A 23,838-nucleotide genomic window follows, 5' to 3' on the forward strand; every position below is an offset into this window, starting at 1 on the left:
GATCTAGGGAAGGGTGATGAGCATAGTGGCCTCCTTCATCCATAAATGGAAGAAGTTTGGAACTACCAGGACTCTTCCTTACAGCGGGTTGCCCGGCCAAACTTAGCGATCGGTGGAGAATGGCCTTTGTCAGGGAGGTGACCAAGAACCTTATGGTCACTATAAAAGAGCTCCAGCTTTTCTCTGTGGAGAGAGGAGAACTTTCCAGAAGAACAACCATCTCTGCAGCACTTCATCAATCAGGTATTTATGGTAGAGTGGCCAGATGGACTCAGTCATCAGTCACATGAGTTTGCCTAAAGGCACCTGAAGGACTCTCAGACCATGAGAAAAAAAATCTCTGGTTTGATGATACAAAGATGAAACTCTTTTGTCTGAATACCAAGCATCATATCTGGAGGAAACCAGGCACCGCTGATCACCTCGCCAATACCATCCCTACAGTGAAGCATGATGGTGGCAGCATCATTCTGTGGGGATGTTTTTCAGAGGCAGGAACTAGTCAGGATCAAGGTAAAGAGGAATACAGAGACATCCTTAATAAAAAACCTGCTCCAGAGCGGTTTGGACCTCAGACTGGGGCGATGTTCATCTTCCAACAGGACAACACCCTAAGCACATAGCCAAGATAACAAAGGAGTGGCTATGGTACAATTCTGTGAATATTCAGTGGCCCTGGAGGAGACCAGACTTGAACCCTATTGAACATCTCTGGAGAGATCTGAAAATGGCTGTGCACCTGATGAAGTTTCTAGCATCATAGGCAAAAAGACTTGAGGCTGTAATTGGTGCCAATGGTGCTTCAATAAAGTTTGAGCAAAAGCGTTTAATACTTACGTTAATTTTTAATTTTTAATTTTTAATACATTTGCAAAAGTTCAAACAAACTTCATTCACTTCATCATTATGGGAAACTGTTAATAGAATTTTGAGAAAAATTATTCATTTAATCCATTTTGCATAAGGCTGAAACAAAAAATGACATGCTGTGAATACTTTCCGGATGCACTATAAAGCATGTCAAAGGTGTGAAATCAAAACATCAAAGGTGAAAAGTAGACAAATAATTTACACAGCTAAAAGAATAACTAATCATCTAAATAAATCCTCTGTTAAAAATTAAGAAATGTATGCCTTTTAATTGTTCCCTCAAGAAAAATTGTTACATTTCCTTCAGGTATAAAAGTAAAATAACAAGAAAGATTGAGGTAATTTGCCAAATCGCACACTGTTTTTAGATTCTGTAAATGTGTTCTTTTTTCACCAAGAAATCATAAATTGTAAAAAAACATTAGCTAAGATGTAAAAAATAAATGTTTCAATCTAGCAATGTCAGACTGAATGTTTATAGTCTGCATAGAAAGTATTCTTCCTCCAAAAACTATAAGCAATAGATCAAGTCTGATTTTTTAAAAACTGCTTTAGCATTGATCAAGGCCAGTGTATATATTATTAATATCAACACTCTAATCATTCTTGCAAAACCAGGATGATAGTTCTGACTTAAAGTTCATTCTAATGCGACTGGCATCATATACAAGTTCTTTGAAAAAAAAAAACCCCAGAACCACCATGTTTTTAAATAAACCTTAACATAGATTTTTACAGGATGCTTTTTCTTTTTTAATTCACTCTGAAGCCCCTAAATGTGCACGCTCATAAACCTGCCTCGCCACACCCTGAACTCTGGCAGTGAGCAAGATGCAGAGCTGGAATTGAATATATCCCATTTGGAAAAGGCCTCCATACGCTGAAAAACATGCAGTTCCACAGCCAGGCCTGGATGTCATTATACTCCCACTTGCACTCCTACTCTTATACGCTGTCTCCCCTTTCCTCCTGGCTGGTTTGCTTTATCTCACAAAACACTTTTTTTCCCAACCCTCATACCTTCCTGCTCCTCTTTTTCTGCAAACTTTTTTCATAGAAGAAAGAAGAAACATTGGTAGTTGAAAATCCTTACAGGGAACAGTATTTTGCACCTCTGTTACTGCTCTGGAAACCATGCTCACTGCATTACCCCACATTAATCAGATGTTAAAAGGGAAACAATGACCATGGCAGATAAGAAAAAAAATAATAAAAATGCCACAGGAACTTGTTGTATACCTTTTCATGCTTATTTATGAGGCAAAAAGCAATCCAAGCAGTGAGCTCAGTGTCAGGGGCCCAACAGCGGCTCAATCAAATGTAACATTATCACACACGCACAAATGGCTTTCAGAAGAGGCCAACACCCTTTCTCTTGACAAATGTGATGAGTTGCAGAGAACTCTAGCAGTTTATTATAGTGTGTGTCCATGTTGCAGCTAATACACACACTGATGATTATATATGCTAAGATATCAATATTAAAATAAGCATATTCTTGAAACTATATTTTTTGTATTACAGGAACAAAGTTACTATTAATCCACTGTTCTTGTATTATGCATTTCCTTTATCCGGTTAAAAAAATATATAAAAAGTGATTTTTTAAGTTTCTGTACCCCATAACAATGTAAAATTTCCAAATCATTCTATTGTTCCACTTCATAACAGTAATCATCATGTTTATATTATGTATTTATTCAAAAAAGTTTTGTATATCACCATCTAATCGGCAGGGATTTGTGCATTATTATACTAAAATGGATATATAAACTATAACTTAAAAATTCAGTGTTTAATAACAGTAGTAAAACTGTTCCACCCTGCAATATAATTGCAATATGGCATTTTTTTTCCATATTGTACTACTCCATGCACATCTACCACATACTAGTTTGCCTTTTTATGGACAGCACTTCCTTCTTCACTTGTGCAGAATGACTAAAGGGGAAAGAAGAGATAGCCTGAGTGAGGTCAATGACCTGGGAAGTGTTTGTGTCATTTTGAGAACACCACATTTTTTCCAAAGCTGCATCAGTTTAATGACATCAGTGAGAAATTTAAAAGACCAAGCTTTATTAACTTTACCAGCTATTGTTAAAAAAAAAACATATACATACATTTCCTTACAGAAACCTTCTACAAACCAACAAGTAAGGAAATTATAGAGAATTGTTGTTGAATAAATGTAGCCAAAAAAAATAAAATGTAAGTATTCAACAATGTTTGTTTTTTTGTTGTTGTTTTTTTACCTGGACTCTCTTGCAAAAGCCAATAGAGTTCCTGGTTTAATAAAGCTCACACTAAAAAACTATAAATAAAAAAAAATGTGTTTGTGCATATGTGAAGCTATGTTCAAATCAGTTTCATAGAAAAGGCTTTGAAGATGAGATCACTATCGAGTGAGAAAGTGTGTGGAACAAAGAAATCAGAAATGAATTATGTGCCTAGAGTGTTTTCCAGATTCATGGAGAAGGCTTGGCTCTTTCATACACAAATATGCACACACACACATATATACACACACACACGCAAACCAACACACACACTCACACGCAAACACACGCACGCACGGGTTTGCACACACTTAAGCAAGTATAAATAAACTGATGTTTCCAAATATGGTGATCCAAAATCCATGCATTTTCCTGCAACTGATCTAACAATCTAAAATGCAAAATGAAATTATGATTCCAAGAGAGCGTCGTTTTATTTCTACTGTACGTGTAAAAATATATATAATTTGAAGAGGCCGGGTTGTATTATTGTTTATTGAAGAGTAACGCTAAAGAGCCTACTAAATTGATGTTTATATTGCATATTATATTATCATTAGGTCTTACACTCATGCATCACATGCACCGCAATGCTGTTGAATTCTCAATTCTGATTGGTCAGTAGATGCTGATCAATTTTCTATAACAGCAGCTCTGAAAGTAGTTCCACATAAAAAATAAATTGATGTGAGCCTTCAATGTCAGCACTTTGTAACTATGGTTACATTGTGAAATTATTTGCAGGGGTAATACAATTCTGAACCACAAATGCATCCATTGATGACTCTTGGTGGGTTTGTGGCTTCTTGCTAATGTGACTAGCTGATTTTTTTCTTTGTTTTTCATGCAGGACCAAACTACCTAAATTGGTAATAAGTTATTAAAAGAAAATCGGTTTAATTAAACAATTGTTGTACTACAACAAAAACAACAACAAAAAACATTGCAACATTACAGTTACTACAGGAAATAAGTGTTTGAACCACATCATCACACTGAAGCAAAACTTTGACGTCCTTTATTTTAAGTCCGCTCAAAAGATTAACTCCTGTAATAATAACACTTGTTGCTCTGAAAAATAAGTTATAGTTCTATTGCCTTCTTTATCTACAAGAAGGCTTCAATTAAAATCCTTGGTCCATTAGTTTAGCCTGGATAATACAGCTTATTGCATCAAAGTAATAATGTGTCCAATTGAAGCTCAGAAAGTCTGACTGAAAAAGACAATGCCTCCTCAATTTGGAATTCCTGCTTCTGAAATGCATATAAATCTCCTCAAACCCAAGTTGAGAATGTGACATCATTTCTAGACGGCAACTCACGTCTTAAACTGTAAGTAAAACAGTCCTTATATAGTTCTGAAGCGGATTATAGCAGTATTTATTTATCAGGAATGTTTAAATTGTCATTTAAATAACAATATTAGCCAGCTAGCTTTTGTTAGCTCATTAACGTTCACTGAGGTATTCATATTCTTTGGAAATGACAATCCAAGATCCTACTTGAATCTACTAGCATTTCCATGGGTAATGGCTAGCTAGCTCACTGACACTAATGACATTTCGGTGCTGTAATGGTTGTACCAGAGCAGGAGTTAATGTCTCTATTGTGAATTAGAAGTCAGCTCTGGCAGCCATATGTTGTCGTGCAGAGTAGGATTTGGATGAATTGCAAGGTCCAGGGTCGAGGTTTGCATCATGACACAGCTGTACCATTGCGCTAAAGAATCCAGCTGCAGGAGTGGGTGGAGACATGGTTGGATGGATGTTTGGATAATATGCCATTTTAAAACAGATTAAACAAATCTGTGGAATACAGTAGGGGTTGGGGGTGAGTGGTAAGTATTAAAAAAATATATATCACTCATTACTACTGATGAATGTATATACCTTGCAAGCTGAATTGCAGTCTGTAATTTGTGTTGAAAATGGTTTGAATTATTAAAAAATGCTAAATTAAATAGCACTAATATGGTTTTTGACTCTCCTATTCAAAAAGATTAGTAACCAGTCACTAAAAGAAGAAACAGAAATTGCAAACGAGTGATAAGGAGAGAGGTGAAACATGAGAAGACTGTTGAGGCTCAGAGAAGAGAAGTCCACAGCTATAGACCTCGCCCAGTCCCTCAGGCTCTCTCTCATTTCCTCTAATTCACTTTGGGCTCAGACAACAGCAAGTACGTCAGTTATGGCTCTGCTCCGACAAACACAATCAGCACACAAATATCTCTTTTGCTATTAGGCCTATTGCAGACATTGATTTGTGCGTAATAGGCTTGTTAATGCTGGGAAATACAATGCTGCTGAGAAATCGGAGATGCTCCAATACCTCGGAATACACAGATTTATCGATTTATTTATTAATACAAAAATCTGTTTAGCTGGAAAAATTGATATAATCGAAGATGGTTAAATCAGCGTTCTCTATTTTTTGTAGGAATACTTCCATAAAATTTTATATAGAAATACTTCTATATTTTTCAGATCTGTAATGTCATAATAACGCTTTGAACTATTTCTCAAATATTTATCCAAATGCTCCAAAGATTATTTTACCAAGGAAATAAAATCTAAGCTTACCAGACTTACCAGCACTGATGAATGATCTTATCTGATAGAGGTGTAGATTACTTTTCATTTCAAGCTGTATTTTTGTCCTATTTACTTTTTAATAAAAAAAAGACACTGGTTGTAAGAATGAAATGTCTGTTTTGACTGTAGTTGCTATATTAAAAGTGATAACAGGAACTCACTTGTTCAGTGGACAATCCACAATAAACACAAGTACAAATGGATGAAAACTACAACAAGCCATTTTAAGAAATAAATATTTTGTATAAGGACACTAAAATGCTTTACTATTTGCTATTATAGGAACATAAACAAGTTGATTCATAAATTAATAATCGCAGCTCAAATTCTACTCTTTCAGTTCAAACTCAGACTCAAGGCCACCAAATTAAAGATGTAAATATTTCTATTTCCCTTGAGGCCAAATCAGGTCCCCAAAAAGAAAAGAAAAAACAGAACACTCCAAATGGCCCTCAGCTTTTTAAGCTCTGAATTCTCAAGACCTAAAAATAAGAAGTAAAAATTCCAGACAGTCCCAAGAGAGGCAGCTGGAGAAACATGGCCAAAACAGGCAGGACACAGACTATGGATTATGCCATAAACTCAGCCCAAGCATACTTTGCTCCTCCCCTTTCTGTGTGCCTAGGCCGCTTGTGAACACCATGTGTCCCTCACCTGTCATCAGCGTCTTGTGACAGCTGGTCATTCACTGATCAACTCCACACCCTCCCGATCTCCCCCACCTTGTCCTTCTCCTTTCTGTCCCAGTAAACAAGCGGACGATACCACCTGTCCCACTTTAACACCATCTCTGCTGTGAAGCTAATTAAGTTATCCAACAGGTAGCTAGTAATAAAAAGCTCAACCTCCTAGAACCCAGCAGCATTTTAAATGCAAAAGCTGCTAATACCTAGGGAAAAAAACATCATACCTTTAGCATTTTAACATTTAGAAATCCAATCTTTTTTCAGTTTTTTTTTTTTTTTTTAAGAGAAATGGACAGCATGTGAGCATAAACATGTCGCACTATGTGCTCATTTAAACACATACTGTCGTTCACCTCCTGTGTTAGCAAAAATACCTGATTGTTTCATTGCACACACACACCATGACCAAGTGAACCCACCAGTACAAAAAAAGAGACTTCCCTATATGCCAATCCTTCAGCTGTTTATAAAAACGTGTGGTGTGGTTTCATTCTAAATTTCAATCCACCACATCTTTAGTGTATCAAACACTAGAATTTATGTTTTGAAACGTTGACCACCAATAAGAAAAAAATACAAGAAGATTGCAACTGACAACAGAGGGCAAGGTCAGTTGTGTAATTTATTTTGTTCTTAATTTATTAACCTTTCTGAAGGGTCATCGGTCACACTACACCACTGGTAACAATGGCCTAACCACAATTTGAAATAATAGGAAAATTATTTTAAGAATGTTTTTGACTGATGTCATGAAAGTAAACATGTGTTAATGCTTTTTTGACAATATTCAGTGAGTGCCCTTTAGATTTTAATTAGAAATGAGCTTGGGCCATATATTCTTTATGTTGTTGAGAAAACAATACCCAATTTAGTCACAGATACACCAACATAAAAAACACCCCAGTGTATTCCTTTAAGTGCTAAAATGTTAAATGTCACCTTGTGAAAAGATCAAAACCTTCAGAGTAACCTGTGAAGTTACATTTGCATTTATTTATTTATTTGGGTGGTGCTTTCATCTGAAGCAATTCACAACTAAGAGATAACAGGGTGAACGTATAAAAGTATGCTGCTGAGAGTTAAGAGCCTTTTTGAAGAGCCTGATGGTGTCAGGTCAGCAATTTGAACTCACAACCCTCAGGTCATTAGTGCTAAACTTTCATCATCCTGAGGAAAATCCCAACCCAACCAAAAAAACCTGATCCAAAAACTTATTTCTTTATATTATCTAATTATAAAAAATAAATAAGCTTCTATCAGTAGCCAAACCATAACCATAAAAGCAAATGAGTGGCTAATCATGTTCTATAAGAGAAAACAGCATCATTCCAGGTTTATGCCATCATACCATAAACTGCATAATATTTTACCATATGCATACACATTATGAACTCAGTAGAGCACAAATCCCTGACAATACATTTAATATTTAACACCAAAATCTAAATTTAAAATCAAATCAAACCTGCTATGACAGTGCTAAATTCCTAATAATGACTCGAGACATTAGGCAAGTGTCATGAATAAAATAGTGAATAAAATAGTTTTTTTGCAGGTCCTTATTACTTAACTTTTGTGTTATTTATGCTTAATAAATTCAATGAAGTGGCTTGAATTAGTGTGTGCATTTAGAATTAAACAAATAATTATGGACGGTTACATCTTTCATTTGTTTTTTCAAATATATAAAACACGAGCCTGATGTCTACTGATGTCTACTGGCTTTTAAGATGTCCTAAATCATGCTTTATCACTCGGGTGTCCGATTTCACACTTGTTGATCCAATTAGCCATTTGGATCTGTTTGAAATGCCATTGACTCACAAGTTTCCTTCCTTAGCACCTTCGTGCCCCGCCGTTTTAATTTAATGAATCTGCATTTATGCTGCTGAGACACATTAAATTTGTAGTGGGAATTTGGAGCTTGAAATTACATTGATTTTGACTTTCACAAAAGCTTGTCTTTTGTTTGCTAGAATCAAGTCATGATCCAGCTATAGTTAGTAGTGATTATGACAACTTAATCATTTGTAATGTATTTTCTTCTATAATCTCATTTAAATGTAGAAAAGTGCTAAAAGTGTGGGCAGCCATGTTGATATGATGTCAGTGTGCATACTATAAACTAAAGGGTTTTGGACACCTTTCTGGGATTCTGAGTCAATATTTTAAGTTGTTGAAGATTGGAAATTACAAGTTACAAACTCTTGCGCAGGTAGCAATATATAACCAGAGCACTTTTAAGAAGAAAACCATGTCTGTTGTACCATATTAAAGCATTAAGTTACACCCAGTATAAGGCTGCAAAACCAAGGCACTGACCAGATGTGAGAGACATCTATGAACATGATTCGCCATAATGAGAAACATACACATTGTGCAATATGTCAAATCACTGAATTACACCAGAAGAGAGGTGGGAAGTAACGAAGTACAAATACTTTGTTACTGTACTTAAGTAGAATTTTCTGCTATCAGTACTTTACTTCACTTTATTTTTCAGACAACTTTTTACTTTCACTCATTGCATTTTTCATACAAATATCTGTACTTTCTACTTCTTACATTTTTAAACCAGGCTCGTTACTTTGGTTTTAATCTATTTGGTAAAATGTCAATATTTTTCCTTCTCACTGCGCCGTTTTCAGCCCATCAACCTATTTCTTGTCATTGCGTTGCTTTTTCAATCTATCACTGGTGTATAATTTCTTGGCTCTCACACACTAAAGATGTAGGCTAGTTTACGAAGCTAACGAAGCTAATGATCAAGGCAGAAGGCAACAAGAAGTACAGTATGGCTAACGTGGATACTGTACTAATATGAGACAGGGGAGCAAAGTAAAAATGACTGGGAACAAAGACATTCCTGATCACCTGATCATCATCATCTTTTCTTTGCTGGTGTTCTATATGGTGGATGTTCAGCCTGGATACATTTCATTGGGTAACAACATTTTAAATTTGTTTTGTAGAAGTATATATTAGAGCTGTCAAAACATGTTAACATGTTTTTTATAAAAAATATAAATAAATAAATATAAAAGAGGAGAAATTAAAACCTTTAACACAACACACGTTTAATCAGGACGTTATATTATTAATTGGTATTAGTTATATTAATCAGTAAACATTTGTTTTACTGATGCGCCAAGTTTTTAATCACATGCCAAAATCTGCCATGATGCCCACATCCAGCAATTAACCCTCTGGGGTCAACAAACGCGGTGGTGCGTGTTGTGGCATTTTTTCCTCATAACGCTGAAACGAACTTAACTTACTCTGTCTTTTGTAATCGTGCAGATATGAGCAATAAATCATTCGAATCTGTAAAGGGTCTACTTTCATTTGCATACACTCATAACAACAAAACGCTGTGCTTTTGTAAAATAAAGAAAACAGACAGGGGGCGCTCTCTGACATCTCTCTTCACAGACACATAAATAAAACAACCTGAATCTCAGTGAATACTCGCCTCACAGACATAAATATATGAATAGAAATCTCAAAATGAGCCCAAACTTCTTTACTTTAACTTGAGTAAAATAGTGAAGTCAGTACTTCAGCTTTAACCAGAGACTTTTAAATCATTAGTATCTGTTATTTTACTTAAGTGAAGGATGTGTGTACCTTTGCTATCTCTGCACCAGAAGAGCTTTTACAGAAGCAATGCTTTACTTTGAAACCCAAAATGTCTGACATGTTCAATTTATTTGACAGTTTATTGTATTTAAAGTTTAAGTCTAACAACTTTTAAGTGTTAAAAACACGCATATAAATAATATATGAAACTTAGATATTTAATGTTTGGCATTTTACAATGAGTGGTGAAATTAGAAGGTCAATCCTTTCTTCTTGTTGATAAAATCCAGTGGTGACATTTTACATCGCATTATACAGTGTAGTCATGTCACCCAAATTTGAGTCACTGCCGTCTCAAAGTGTAATAAGCCAAGGTCTTATCCCAGAACTTGTCACATAATGTACTGATTCACAACCTTACCAGCTGTTTCACATGCACATTATATCATGGTTATGCAGTGTTATTACGGAATTCAAGTTACTCGTGTGTAGTTTTGCATTTTTTTTTTTTTAACCATGCAGGTTCAACCAGGGGTCTTTGGTTTCCTCCAGTCTCCCAAAAAACATTTTGATTGGTTGACTGAGGACCCAGGTGTGAATGGGTTTGTGAATTATTCTTGAGTTAAATCAATGGTGTATTTCTGAACTATTCCAGGATAAACTCCAGATCCCCTAGTAAAAACAAGTGAAATACCAGGTGGATGCAGGACTACAAAGATTGGCGAGCAACACTGACCACAAACAGAGAAAAATGAAAACAATATAGTGAGAGACATGTTCCCTCTCACTAGAGCTCTTCAATGAAAGGGACCAGAGAGGCATTTGAGATGCGGCCTGAGATCACTATGGCGACTGGGGCTGTTCCGTTGCCTAGCGAGCCGCACGGGGATGTGCGTGGCGGGATGACATCATGGCGGGACTGTTTTGCTGTTTGCTCGCATGAACGCGGCGTGCAAAACACACACACACACACCGTGCTGGGGGACATGTAGCTGAATGCTTAAAAAAAGAAAGGACTGCAGCGCAGTGCAGCAGCGCAGGAAGGTCGGTTTCATGGCCACAACTCTGCTCAAAACATTAGAGGGGTGGGGAGAAACACCAAATCTCCGACATGCCTCCAGTGCTCGATTTGCTTTAAAGTAATGTTGCGTGAGCATGCACAACTGCAGGTGTGAAAATCATGTGCAATCTGTAAGCAGAAACGACCTTCAGGCTGAATCATGACACAGATAGTCGATAGATAGATAGATAGATAGATAGATAGATAGATAGATAGATAGATAGATAGATAGATAGATAGATAGGCGTAACGATGATGCAGTTGCAAATATTCAACACAACCACTAATAATAATAAAATACGCTCGTGCATCAGCAATAGAGCGGGCGCGCGCGTTATCACCCAACAAGAGGTGATCAGGTATTAAATAGTACAACAAATCAAAACAAAAACACAACACAAACCCCCTTCTGCAGTAACCAAACTACAGCAGAGCCACGCCTGTTCCCATCCAGCCTACTGCACCCTCCCGTTACTCCATCTCACGCATCTTATCGAAGCGAACACGAACATAGACACACACAACCCTAACATGTCGGAGGATTTACTGAGCCACACACTCGAGCAGCGACCAGCAACATGAGGCGCTGCACTGATTCCATGTGCGCAAAAGTAGCTGTTGGAAAATTGTCTGATTTTCTCTCTCCATCCATCCATCTATCCATCCATCCATCTCCACGTTTCACCAAACATTAACATCTCCTCTTTGCTTAGGATCAAATGTTTTCTCTCTTCCGCGTGTCTCCTCATCATCCCGTTAGAAACAGATTAATTACACTTACCTAGCGAAGTGTACGTGGCGAACTTCACCGCCTTCCCGAGTCCGCAGTGCGTGCGCGCTCTCGTGTGTGTGTGTGTGTGTGTGTGAGAGAGAGAGAGACGCTGGGATTGGGGAGTGACCGCTCAGATCCGCACTGGCTCCTGATTAACACTAAAGCGAGTGAACGACTCTTTTAAAACGACTCACTCAAATCGACTCTCCAAAACTGAAACTCTCTCTCTCTCTCTCTCTCTCTCTCTCTCTCTCTCTCTATATATATATATATATATATATATATATATATATATATATATATATATATACACACACACACACACACACACACACACACACACACACACACACACACACACACAGTTTACGAATATAAATTATATGAAATATAAACGTTATTAAGATTTATTTAATAACAACAAAAACAACAACAATAATAATAATAATAATTAAAAAAATAGTAAAAAATAAGTGTGTTTACACCTATATTGAGGTTGTATAAAGGTGTAAATGTGTGAAATTGTTAGAAACATTTCAGGCAGGTGCTTAAACTCTGATATCAAACAATTCAATAGTGAGTTGTCGGAAGAATCAAATCAATGAACTGATTCCTTATGAACACGGCTTCTGCTATTCTTTAGTCTGTATCAGAGCTCTGCCTAATGCTGCACTGAGCTACAGGGCGGGGTGACACACACACACACGCACGCACGGGGTTAAAGCACAGACCAGACTCAAAACACAAGGAACATCTTTGTAGTGCATATTACATTTCTTGTCTTCTTCGTTTTGGATACAAACTTGTAATCAACATACACTTTTCCTCACAAACTGCACATTTAAACAAATCCTAAACCAAATGTGTGTATATATAGTTTATACACACATACCCACACACATGTTTTACTGATTATATGAATTATATCTTTGGGTGGAAAATTAAGTGCACAAGACAAAAACAATTTTTTAAAACCCTTTTGTTTGGGGCCAAAACCAAGTCATGACACCTTAAACAAACAACTAGGCATAAACAATTGCTGTATTTTATGTGTTACGAAAAAGTGGCCTATGCAGGTGGACTCTCAAGCCTCTCCATTTAGCCTTTAAATCCTGGGACTGCATTTTTTCCCCATACAGTGCATCCCTAATGCATTCATATTTGATGAAGCATTACTTTACTGTATGGAACAGCTTTGTCTCTTACTGGGTGGGTCAAGATACCAGCACTTTATCCTCACATTTATTTTGCTTTGCACCACTAATGAACTATTTTTATTATATGAACTAAATGAAAGAGGAATCTGAAGGTGAACACTATTACCTTACTTAAAAAAACAGTCAGCAATCCTGTTTTTCAAAACTACAGTGCACAGTGCTGTAAAAAGAAACATATGTATGGTTCTATTAACTATAAATTAATGTTTGTGACAATCTGATATATGACACTGGATATGAAAAGAACAATTCACTTTGTATTTTTTTCCAAACCCAAGTGCACCATGGTTCTTTCCAGGATCCTCATGCTGTGACTTTGATCCCACTGAACTAAGCAGGGATCCCTGCCATCTTGCCATTTCCACTGTGGGAGTTCCCATGGTCAGGGCTTGCCTGGGTGGAGAAGATCCCAGTGGACACATGCATCTGTAGAGAGGACAGAAGGGCATGCTGGGAAGAGTTCATATTGTATGTTTTTCCCTCTGAGTCCGAATGAATCCCCTCCGAGCTCTGGAATGTACTAGGCCCCATCGCCCCCCTCTCGCTCCACACAAAGGCTCCACGGCGCTTTAGACAGAGATAGATAGATAGAGAGAGAGAGAGAGAGAGAGAGAGAGAGAGAGAGAGAGAGAGAGAAATAAAAAGAAGGCAAGCAAAAATAAAACAGATTTAAAGCAGACCAGACAAGTCCAGTGCAAAAGGGTTGGGTTTGGACAAGGAGAAATGCAGCTGTGGTGAACAGATCACAGTCATGTGGCTGCCAAAAGTCGTTCCAGATCAAATCTCCTCCCCACTGTCAGGACAGCACAATGAAAGTTTGTGTGTGTGTGTGTGTGTGTGTGTGTGTGTGTGTGTGTGTGTGTGTAATGACAGTTAACACATGTGGTTTCATGACAACCTTAGGCACTAATTTAATGCATGTAACCAGCACACATTATCACATTGTGTACTTATTAGAATCCAAGAACTTCTGAGTTCTATTTTTGGAAGTATTTGACTAAAAGTCTTTAATAAAATGCTTCAACAACAACAACTGTATTGACAATAAACTGTCTTTCGGCTTCTCCCATTAGGGGTCGCCACAGCGGATTATCCATATTCATGATCCGCATGTTGGATTTGGCACGTTTTTACGCTGGATGCCCTTCCTAACGCAACCCTCCCCATTTATCCGGGCTTGGGACCGGCACTAGTGGCTTGTGCAACCCTAATGGCTGGGGATAGTTCCCTGACTGGGAACTGTATTGACAATACAACTGACAATTTTCCAATGACCACAAAAAATTGTGCCAATTGTCCTTCGTTTAAGCACTAAAGTATCATTAAAGCTTTGTGTGATATTAATGTATAGCTGAAAGATTTGAATTTAATGGACTCAAGTTCTAGTCTGGGACATTTTAAAATTTTATTGGACATCTCTTGGTTTTGGGCACTGGTCTCAATATGGTCTCAGAAAGGTTTCTGTTGTTTTCCATGTACACTAAGTTCAACAAGATGTAACCTCATCTTCTAGAAAACAGCTAAATCTTTGATATAGTGTCCTAGGATTTGTCTTTGATTCGATAATGCTAGTTTTTCCTACAGCTTTATTTGCATATAAATTTACTTGTAAGAATAAATGTTCAAACTTAGCCGAAAGTACACTAAACAGCTTATGTTATTTTGCCTGCATTACATTTTGCCCTTGCTCTCGTACACATTAGACTTAGAAACTTTATTGTCATTGAAGCAATACAACAAATTTTTATACAATGAAATTTGTACACAGATGGATGATAAACTAAACTCAGGATCCTGGTGTGCGTGAGAGAAGATTAATTTAGTTTCCTTCTCATTGGCTGTTCTAACTGCTAATCACAAAAGAGTTTATAATACATGATCCAATGGAGAGAAAAAAATAAAACAAATCTCTATGACACTCAGAGACTGAGTATAATGTGCTGTTCCCACTACTCAAGCAGTCACCACAGGGGCATGCAGTGAACATATGCCAAGACCCAAAAATACTTGGCAACTGGGTAATCATGGTAAAGTTGTGCAGTGTGCACTAGGGTCTAGACATGTTGTCCTCACCCAAAATCTTTTTCCATGACCCATGATACTTGTTTCAAATCCTTACACAACATTTTGTGAAACAGAAAAGTTTGTCTATATTAACACATCTAATTTTAAAGAGTAATAACATTATTCTGATTATGTTAAATCACAGTTTAAAGACGGAGCTCTAGTAACACTAAAAATACCAGTAAAATATTGTTATTTTATGCACAACCTCACTATTGAATTCCCAGCTGGGACTGGATAGAAAGTATTGATTATTTGTTATCTGTAATATGTTTAATAACATAAGAAATTGTACCTAGATGCTAAATGGGAACTGGTTTTAAATACGTTTTTTGTGAGGAAACGTTTATGTAACATTTTCGGCAGGAGTCTTCAGTGTCAGTGCGTAAATCTGTAAATTTTTTCAGGACAAAGGAGTTTACAGTTTCTTGATAAGCATGACAAGCTCATTCGTTTTCATAAATGTGTAGTTAAAATGGTCATTGTTAATTGTATCAGCTTTGACATAAATATCATCTCCTGGTCCGGCTGCCAAAGCAGGCAGTGAAAGTGTGGCTTTGAATAGCCGGAAAATATTTTTCCTCCGTATTTTTCCTTTGGGCCTTTGGGATTAATAGGGTAGATGGAATAAAATGAACCTGCAGGCAAGACCGTTTTTTTCTTATGTGAGCAAAATTTCCTTTGTGTGAGTGTGTCTCTAGAAGTGTACAAGTGTAGCTCTAAAAATCTAGAAGAATTTTCAGTAGAATAATAAAAATCACATTGATAATTGAACAGCTATGTGCCATGATGAACATTTAAAAGTTCCAATTAATTCTAAATAATTTTGATATTCTGATGTTTTAAGTAGCTTGCTTTCTACTAAAACCATTAGTAAAGGCACTAACATAAATCTTACCCCTTCTTGACAGGGCTTGCTTTAAATTTTTCTGGAGTCGTATTGGTGAATGAAGGACATGTGCTCCACTAATTCCTTAGATTGGCAAAGGGGACTCAGAGTTGGAACTGCAAAGATCAGGAACAATCAATGTTTTCTGATTTCTGCCCAAATAGACCTCTATTAGTGCTTGTTGCATTTACAGATTTTGACCACTAGGGTCACAATACATCTACAAAAGCTGAGCAAATAAAAAGAACATCAGCTTATACATGTCATAGTAATTAGTGGTCACAAAATTAGATTTGAGTGGATTTTTTAACACTCAAGTTGTGCATGAATACTTTATAAAGATTAACATTAGCTGAACGACTGGTATACAAATATGGTGCATTTTTGGCTCCCCTTCCTCCTTGGACAAGCTGCCATTGTCTTTTTCCTCATTTTTTTAAAAATAACGACAATAATTTTGAAGGTGACTTACTAGAAAACCACAATACACACACACACACACACACACACACACACACACACACACACACACACACCCACACACAATATATATATATATATATATATATATATATATATATATATATATATATATATATATATATATTTAAACATGCTGCTCACTGATTCCTGTAGCTGGGGGTTTATTTCTCCACCCTCGGACCCTGATCCCTGGAATGTGCTTGACTGGTTGGTAGTCACATCTCTGTGTGCTCTCCTTACTGTATGTTGGTTCTCTAGGATGTTTCTTGTCTGGTGCATTAAGCCACCATTTATCCTGGTAGAAATTATAACAAAATAATGGAAAAAAACCATTAAATTTATCCACAAAGCTAATGGGGAAAAAAGTTTCTTATTTATAAGGCGATAAGAACCTGTTCGCCCTTTGTAGTTTCTGTTTCCATATAAAGAATGGGCTCGTTGAGGAACCTCACATTGGTACTTATGATCTTGACATTGTGAGGCTGTGGATTATTGTGTGTCTTTAGCAACTCAGTCATTTCTGGAGCTCTGGAGGCATATTTGTTGTCCTTGTATGCATCATCTGGATTTAACTGCTCTGGAACCTTTTCATTAAATATCCTGTAGGTGTTTGAGCTGTAAGCAGAGAGCAGATGTGAGAAGGAAACATTAGTACTAATACTGGACCTATCAAATTTTACCACTCACCTTGTTTGCTATTAGAAGAAAAATGATCAGTAATTGAAAACAATTAATTTTATGGTAACTCTAATTTTATTACTATAATTTGCACCTACATTCTACCTGGTAGTTGTTCGGTGCTATACAAATAAAGTTTGAATTAAGTTTAATTAAATTTAATTATTGCAATGAACATATGGTGTATATGTATGTTCATGAATTTGGAGGCATTCTTCTCCTGAAATTTGATTTACTGACATCATGAATAGGTATGCAACAAATAAACAACGCTTTGGATGTGATTTGAGGATAAAAATTAAGGCTTCAGCCACTGGAGATGTCATTAACACGTGATTTACGGTCAGTCTTATTAAAAAACATACAGTATTTCTTTGAATTCTCTTTATTATTATTATTATTTCCTTTTCCACTTTCGTGGTGTTTTCATACAGAAAAAATGACCACTTCCGCCTATTTCCTGCATTTGATTCAGCTGGATTCCCCGTATGAAGACCACAAGCTGGGTCTAGCAAAGATACCAACAAATCAAACAACTCTGGAAAGTTTTTGGAAAAGGGGGAAAGACCAAATTGTGAGGAACCAGAACTCAAGACTGTCAGCAAAAAAGTATGGTGTGGTCTCATTCCAGCAGGTGATACTCCTGAAACAAACATGCTCTGTATATTATTATTATTATTATTATTAATGATTTAACAGTAGTATAATGTGCATGTTATTGTCTATAATTATGCACTTGATCCGGGGAAAAATGATCCTGCGTGAAACTGGTCCGTTGCGCAAAAAAGGTTGGGGAGAATGCACAAACACTTTTGATTTTATAACACTCTCAACCTAAAAGGATCCACGCTGCCTGCAGGTGAGGTTTATGTGGTACGTACCGGAAAGCTTCTCGCACCTTCTTCTTTCGGGGCAGGTTTATCTCCGCTCCCTGATACATGTTTCCTTCTTCTAAAGGCACTTAGACACTTACTCTCCAGTAAGTATTATTGGGACGTTGCTAAGCAACCGGGACAGACAGTAATTTGACGCTTGACCACACTAAATGGCGCGTGCTCCAAATACTGATATAAGCAAACGTTTAACATAAACATGAACATTAAATATTAAAGTTTATTATCAAAATGTTGTTTGGTGCGGTTGTCTTTTCTATTCACGGCTAATGCAAAGTATGAATGAAGGTGCATAAGATGTAGCATGACAGGCTAATAGTGTAATGAATGACCGATGTTAAACAAACATTGTTAATCCTGTGCTAACATGGATAAATAATACCTGTTTACAACTAAAGGTCAATATAATAACCAAATAAAAAAAGAATAATAGCTTTTTAAAAGACATTTTTGTTTGCACGGACATTAATGTTTATATTATTACCGCCAATTTGCAGTGAGTCATTTGATCATTTGGCTCACCAAGAAGACCCGACTCTTTCGGATCCTTTCCCTAAACTTTACAAAGATTGCTATATTTTAGTGCTTGGTTGTTGTTTAAAATGAAGTATAAAAATTGTAGATTTAAATTTTAGTCTGCTACTCTAATTTCTAATTCGAGAAATAAACAATGAAACAAATATATATATCCTCACAAATAGCCCAAAGGAGACACTTCAGTAGTGGCATTACTGGAACTACATGGCCATTTTTACACGAGGTACCTCGTTTTGCTGTAATGGATTCCAGAGAGTCAGATAATGGGATCAGGAACATCCACATGACTGCTAATCAAGAATGTTTTACTTGAATTTACCACTGTTTTATTTAATCCCCAACGCAGTGAAGTATAGCACTGCCTCACACTACTAACACTAACATGTCACCACCATTCACCCCATGAGCAACATCACCCCCAGGTTGTTAGTCCCCTTATTTAATCAATATTTTCTTCGATCGTATTGTACTTTTCTGTCACTTATCTCACAGATTAGGTGAAAGTGGGTGTGATTAAAACGATTGCAGAATGATGCATTCATGTATCATTTCCACTCAGATGCCCTTAATGAGCTATAATCAAGTTACACGTCAGCTTAGGGAAAAAACAGGAAGGCAAATCAGAACAAACAATACAGACAGCATATTGGGTTGTTTTCAAATTTCCCTGTGTCCTCTGCCAGTTTCCTCGAAACAAATTTCCAGACTGCAAACCAGGCTTTACTATTTTTTTTTAAGGAATATTTAAAACTTTAGCCATTACACTCGACTTGAATATTTATTTTATACCTTTCTGGTTTTGTGGTATCAGTACACCACCAGAGCATCATAACTACACTGGTAACATTGGCATAACCACAAATTCTTCCGTATAAAAAGGGAAAAATGTTTCAAACATATTTAAAGCATTAAAAGCCTATTGACTGAAAAATTCATAGAGATTTATTGAAAAATCTCTAAATCCACAAATACACAATGCAACTCCTTCTGCCCTTCTCTATACTTCTCCATCAACATTCTCAAAGCAAATAATGCACCTGTAGTGCTCTTCCTTGGCATGAAACCATACTGTTGCTCACAGATGGTCACCTCTTCTCTCCGCCTGGCTTTCACTACTCTTTCCCATAACTTCATGGTGTGACTGATCAACTTTATTCCCCTGTAGTTACTGCAGGTTTGCACATCTGCCTTATTCTAAAAGATCGGTACCAGCACACACCTTCTCTTCCTCAGGCATCCTCTCCCCTTCCAGAATCTTGTTAAACAATCTGGATAAAAACTCCACTGCCATCTCTCCTAAACATGTCCATGCTTCTACTGGTATGTCATCTAGTCCAACCGACTTTACACTCTTCATCCTCCTAATTGCTGCTCTCACTTCCTCCTTACTATCCACTTCCTGCTTCACCATCTCCACACCATCCAACCTTCTCACTCTCTCACTCTCTCTCTCTCTCTCTCTCTCTCTCATTTTCCTCGTTCATCAGCTGCTCAAAATTCTCCTTCCATGTTCTCAACACACTTTCCTCACTAGTCAACACATTTCTATCCCCATCCTTTATTGCTTTAACTTGTAGCACATCCTTCCCAGCTCAGTCCCCATGCCTGACCAATCGGTACAAATCCTTTTCTCCTTCCTGATTGTCCAACTTCTCATACAGCTCCTCATATCCCTTTACCCTTGGCTTTTGCTACATCCCTTTTCACTTGCTGCCACATCTTCTTATACTCCTTTTCTCATCTCTCTGCCGATCTGTTTCACCAACTTCTTTCTACTTATGCTTTCCTGCACTTCCTCATTCCACCACCACGTCTCTTTGTCTTCGTTTCTATTTCCAGGCGTCACACCAAGTACCTTTCTCGCTGTTTTCCTTATCACTTCAGCAGTAGTTGCTCAATCATCCCACACCTCTTTATCACCACTGAGCCCCTGCCTGACCTCTTCCCTGAATTTCACACTACAGTCTTCCGCCTTCAGTTTCCACCCATCTTATTCTTCTTTCAGTCCTCACTCTCCTCCTTTTCTTCTTCACCTCCAAAACCATCCTACAGACCACAATCCAATGCTGTCTAGCTACACTGTCCCCTGCCAACACCTTACAGTTTTCAATCTCCTTCAGGTTGCATCTGCTACATAGAACAGAGTCCACCTGTGTGCACCTTCTCCACTCTAATATGTCACCCTCCTTCTTCTTAAAATACATATTCACCACTTCAATTTCTAAATCTACCACCATCTGCCCTTCCACATTCCTCTTCTTAAGACCATACCTACACATCACCTCCTTATCAACTCTGTTCCCTTCACCAACATGCCCAATAAAGTCTGCCACAGTCACCAATCTTTCATTCCTAGGTACACCTTCTACCACTCCATCTAACTCACTCTAGAATTTCTTTTCTCCTTTATCTCAGCCCACTTGTGGAGCATAGGCACTGATAACATTTATAATCCCCTCTTCAACTTCCAGCTTCACGTACATCAGAAACTCTCTTCACAACCACTACACTCTTACTGTACTCTTCCTTCAGGATCACCACTAAACCATTTCTCTTTCCATTCACATCATGGTAGAACATTTTAAACCCACCTCCGATGTTCCCTACACCCTTTCCACTTGGTCTCCCGAACACACATGTCTACCTTTCTCCACATCATCATATTAGCTAACTCTCTCCCTTTACCAGTCATAGTACCAAATTTTAAAGTGCCCACCCTAACCTCCATTTTCCTACACTTCTCCTTTTCCATAGATGTCTTCCTCCTCTACTTCTTCTGTTTAAACCAAATGGAAGCCCCATTTTGTTTAGGTCGTTAGTAATCTGTGATTAATGGTTCGTGATTCGCATATTTGATTTGGTACTTGTTTTACGCTGGATGCCCTCCCTAACGCAAACCTTCCCATTTATCCAGGCTTGGAACTGGCACTAAGAGTGCACTGGCTTGGGCAACAATAATGGCTGGGTTTGTGTTTTGTATTTTTGTAAAATAAGTTGTTATAAAAGGCAAGTTTTAAAATACTGTAAAATACATTGTAAGAAGTCTACATGATGACATCATAAAAATGTGGCCTCTGATTGGTGCCTACCCAGTAGTTTGCCCAGACTTGCTGAGTTTAGAACAGAAAATGTATCCATATGGAAGAAAGTGGTCGTGGTTAAGACGCAGTGCTCCCACCGCTGCGACCCGGGTTCGATTCCCGGTCAGGGAACCATCCCCAGCCACTCTCAGTGCCGGTCCCAAGCCCGGATAAATTGGGGAGGGTTGCGTTAGGAAGGGCATCCAGCGTAAAAACATGTCCCAATTTAAACGTGCGGAGGATCCGCTGTGGCGACCCCTAACGGGAGAAGCCGAAAGAAAGTTTAGGTCCCCTGGTGGTCTAGTGGTCTAAGATGCAGCGCTCTCACCGCTGCGGCCCGGGTTCAATTCCCGGTCAGGGAACCATCCCCAGCTACTTTCAGTGCCGGTCCCAAGCCCGGATAAATTGGGGAGGGTTGCGTTAGGAAGGGCATCCAGCGTAAAACGTGCCAAATCAAACGTGCGGAGGATCCGCTGTGGCGACCCCTAACGGGAGAAGCCGAAAGAAACTCTCTCTCTCTCATGGAAGAAAGTGGTCAAGATAAGAAATGTGGAGGCTGCCAGTTTTTGAATAGGTGTCCTCTGATCGATAAATATCTGATTGCCAAATATTCTACCCAAATTGATGTAGCTGTTTAGTAGGATCATGATTTTGTGTACCATTGCATGAATGACCGTCTGACACATAATATATTATTATATTTATGATTAACAATCAAATGATTTATTAGTTAGAAACTAGTTGCTATGAATACAGGTGCCATAAGTTGTCTTCTTATGAATGACTTGTTTGTCAATGAGTCAGTGTTGCTGATGCAAAGTAGCCTTTTTGTGTAAGATATATACTTACAAAAAAAGGTTTGACAAGAGCTGCAATTCAGTCTAATTTCAACAGGCTCATACTTTAACATTTTTGTAACCAAAATCCAAGTAACTAAATTAGGATACAATTCTAAGTCTGTTAAACATAACATAAAACATAAAACTGTTGGTTACTTTGAAACTAACCTTCTATCTGGGAGATCACAGGTAAATGTTATATGTCAGATTTATTGCATGACTCCAGAGATAAGCTGCTGCTTTCAAACATTGTTTACAGAATCAACTGAGTCAGTGTAAGGAGCACTTAATAGTTTCTTCAATATTCCATAAATATTCAGTCAAACCGCATCTTTGATTTGTTGATGTGCATATGCCTTCTTATCATTATCACCCCCCTTTCATCCCTGCTCTTTTTTTCTATTCAGTTTTATAGTTATAGGTTTATATAGTTGTAATCTAACCTCAGCCCTACAACAGGAGTAACAGCAGGACAGTAAGTGCACTTTATAGCTAATAGATCCACTGAAGAGACAGTGAATATAAAAAATAAAAAAAAAACAGATAAAGAGCTTAAAATGAAGAGTAAGCACTTTATAGTGAAGAATGTGGAAATGCTTCACTGGGTTAATGGTACTTCTCGTTCTGTTCTGGGATCAGATTTGCATTTTTCATTCCATGGACAGGTCCTGAATCAGTAGGAAACTGGAGGCTTTCTGTCTTTATCTCCCACGATAAGCCTCTTTCCCAAGCTAGACACTGTCAGCTAAGAGGATTGCAACTGTCCTGTATTCAGATTTGCAGCAGGAAAGCATGCTGGGAAAAAACCACACAAGCAAACAAGGCCCTGAAAAAAATGCATGTGTTTCCACTGTTGTAGCTCGGTGGTTAAGGTGCTGGGTTACTGATCTGAAGGTCGGGGGTTCAAGCCCCGGAATCGGCAAGCTGACACTCTTGGGCCCTTGAGCAAGGCCCTTAGCCCTCTGTGCTCCATGGGTGCTGTACCACGGCTGACCCTGCGCTCTGACACCAGATTCCGAGCAAGCTAGGATATGCGAAGTAAAGAATTTCACTGTGCTGTAAGGTATATGTGACAGGTTATTTTATTTTAAATTCTGCTGTAAAGGTGACTGTACTGCTCTATAAGTCATATATGAGGCTTCTTCTAAGAAAACAATGCCTAGAAATATTTTAAAGTGCATTCTAATGGAAGAGGCAGATTAGACGTGCCATGGCAATAGATTAAGTAAGCTCATTGGTGGATTTTTTTTATTATCTGAAAGATGATCCAAAAGAGAACTGGGGTTAGTTTCCTAAAAGCATAGAACAATTTTAATCTTCTTGA

General features: G+C 37.7%; 2 protein-coding genes across 6 annotated transcripts in view; both read right to left on the minus strand.

Moving 5' to 3' along the window:
• Window positions 1-11,977, minus strand: part of sptbn1 (spectrin, beta, non-erythrocytic 1) — a 69,651-nt gene extending 57,674 nt beyond the window's left edge. Inside the window, exon 1 of the mRNA XM_046857046.1 lies at window positions 11,844-11,977. The gene's annotated coding sequence lies outside the window, so the exon portion shown is untranslated. The remainder of the gene's footprint in view (window positions 1-11,843) is intronic.
• A 400-nt stretch (window positions 11,978-12,377) lies between these two features.
• On the minus strand, window positions 12,378-18,370 carry LOC124391421 (uncharacterized protein C2orf73 homolog). Of its 5 annotated transcripts, none has more exons than XM_046857986.1 (5): window positions 18,047-18,370; window positions 16,940-17,102; window positions 16,629-16,782; window positions 16,014-16,120; window positions 12,378-13,618 (listed from the first exon to the last, which is right to left on the minus strand). In XM_046857986.1, exons 1-4 carry the CDS (start codon window positions 18,103-18,105, stop codon window positions 16,035-16,037), a joined length of 462 nt encoding a protein of 153 aa, XP_046713942.1. In that variant the 5' UTR covers window positions 18,106-18,370; the 3' UTR covers window positions 12,378-13,618; window positions 16,014-16,034. The 5 variants fall into 5 exon arrangements, with proteins under 5 accessions (XP_046713942.1, XP_046713938.1, XP_046713941.1 ...); XM_046857982.1 differs by having other exon boundaries at window positions 16,880-17,102; window positions 18,047-18,260; XM_046857984.1 differs by lacking the exon at window positions 12,378-13,618 and adding an exon at window positions 15,702-15,717 and having other exon boundaries at window positions 16,880-17,102; window positions 18,047-18,261.
• Window positions 18,371-23,838: the final 5,468 nt, after the last annotated feature.

The sequence above is a fragment of the Silurus meridionalis genome, chromosome 9 (genome assembly GCF_014805685.1).
Source record: "Silurus meridionalis isolate SWU-2019-XX chromosome 9, ASM1480568v1, whole genome shotgun sequence".
Classification (NCBI taxonomy): Eukaryota; Metazoa; Chordata; class Actinopteri; order Siluriformes; family Siluridae; genus Silurus; species Silurus meridionalis.

What these genes read in the sequence shown, in the direction of transcription:
- LOC124391421 (XM_046857982.1), bottom strand. Translation starts at nt 18,105, where the DNA reads ATGTATCAGGGAGCGGAGATAAACCTGCCCCGAAAGAAGAAGGTGCGA. An exon ending in AAACTACAAAGGGCGAACAG is followed by an intron (nt 16,783 to 16,879) that starts GTTCTTATCGCC and finishes AATTTCTACCAG; the next exon opens with GATAAATGGTGGCTTAATGC. An exon ending in ACCCCCAGCTACAGGAATCA is followed by an intron (nt 16,121 to 16,628) that starts GTGAGCAGCATG and finishes TGATCTTTGCAG; the next exon opens with TTCCAACTCTGAGTCCCCTT.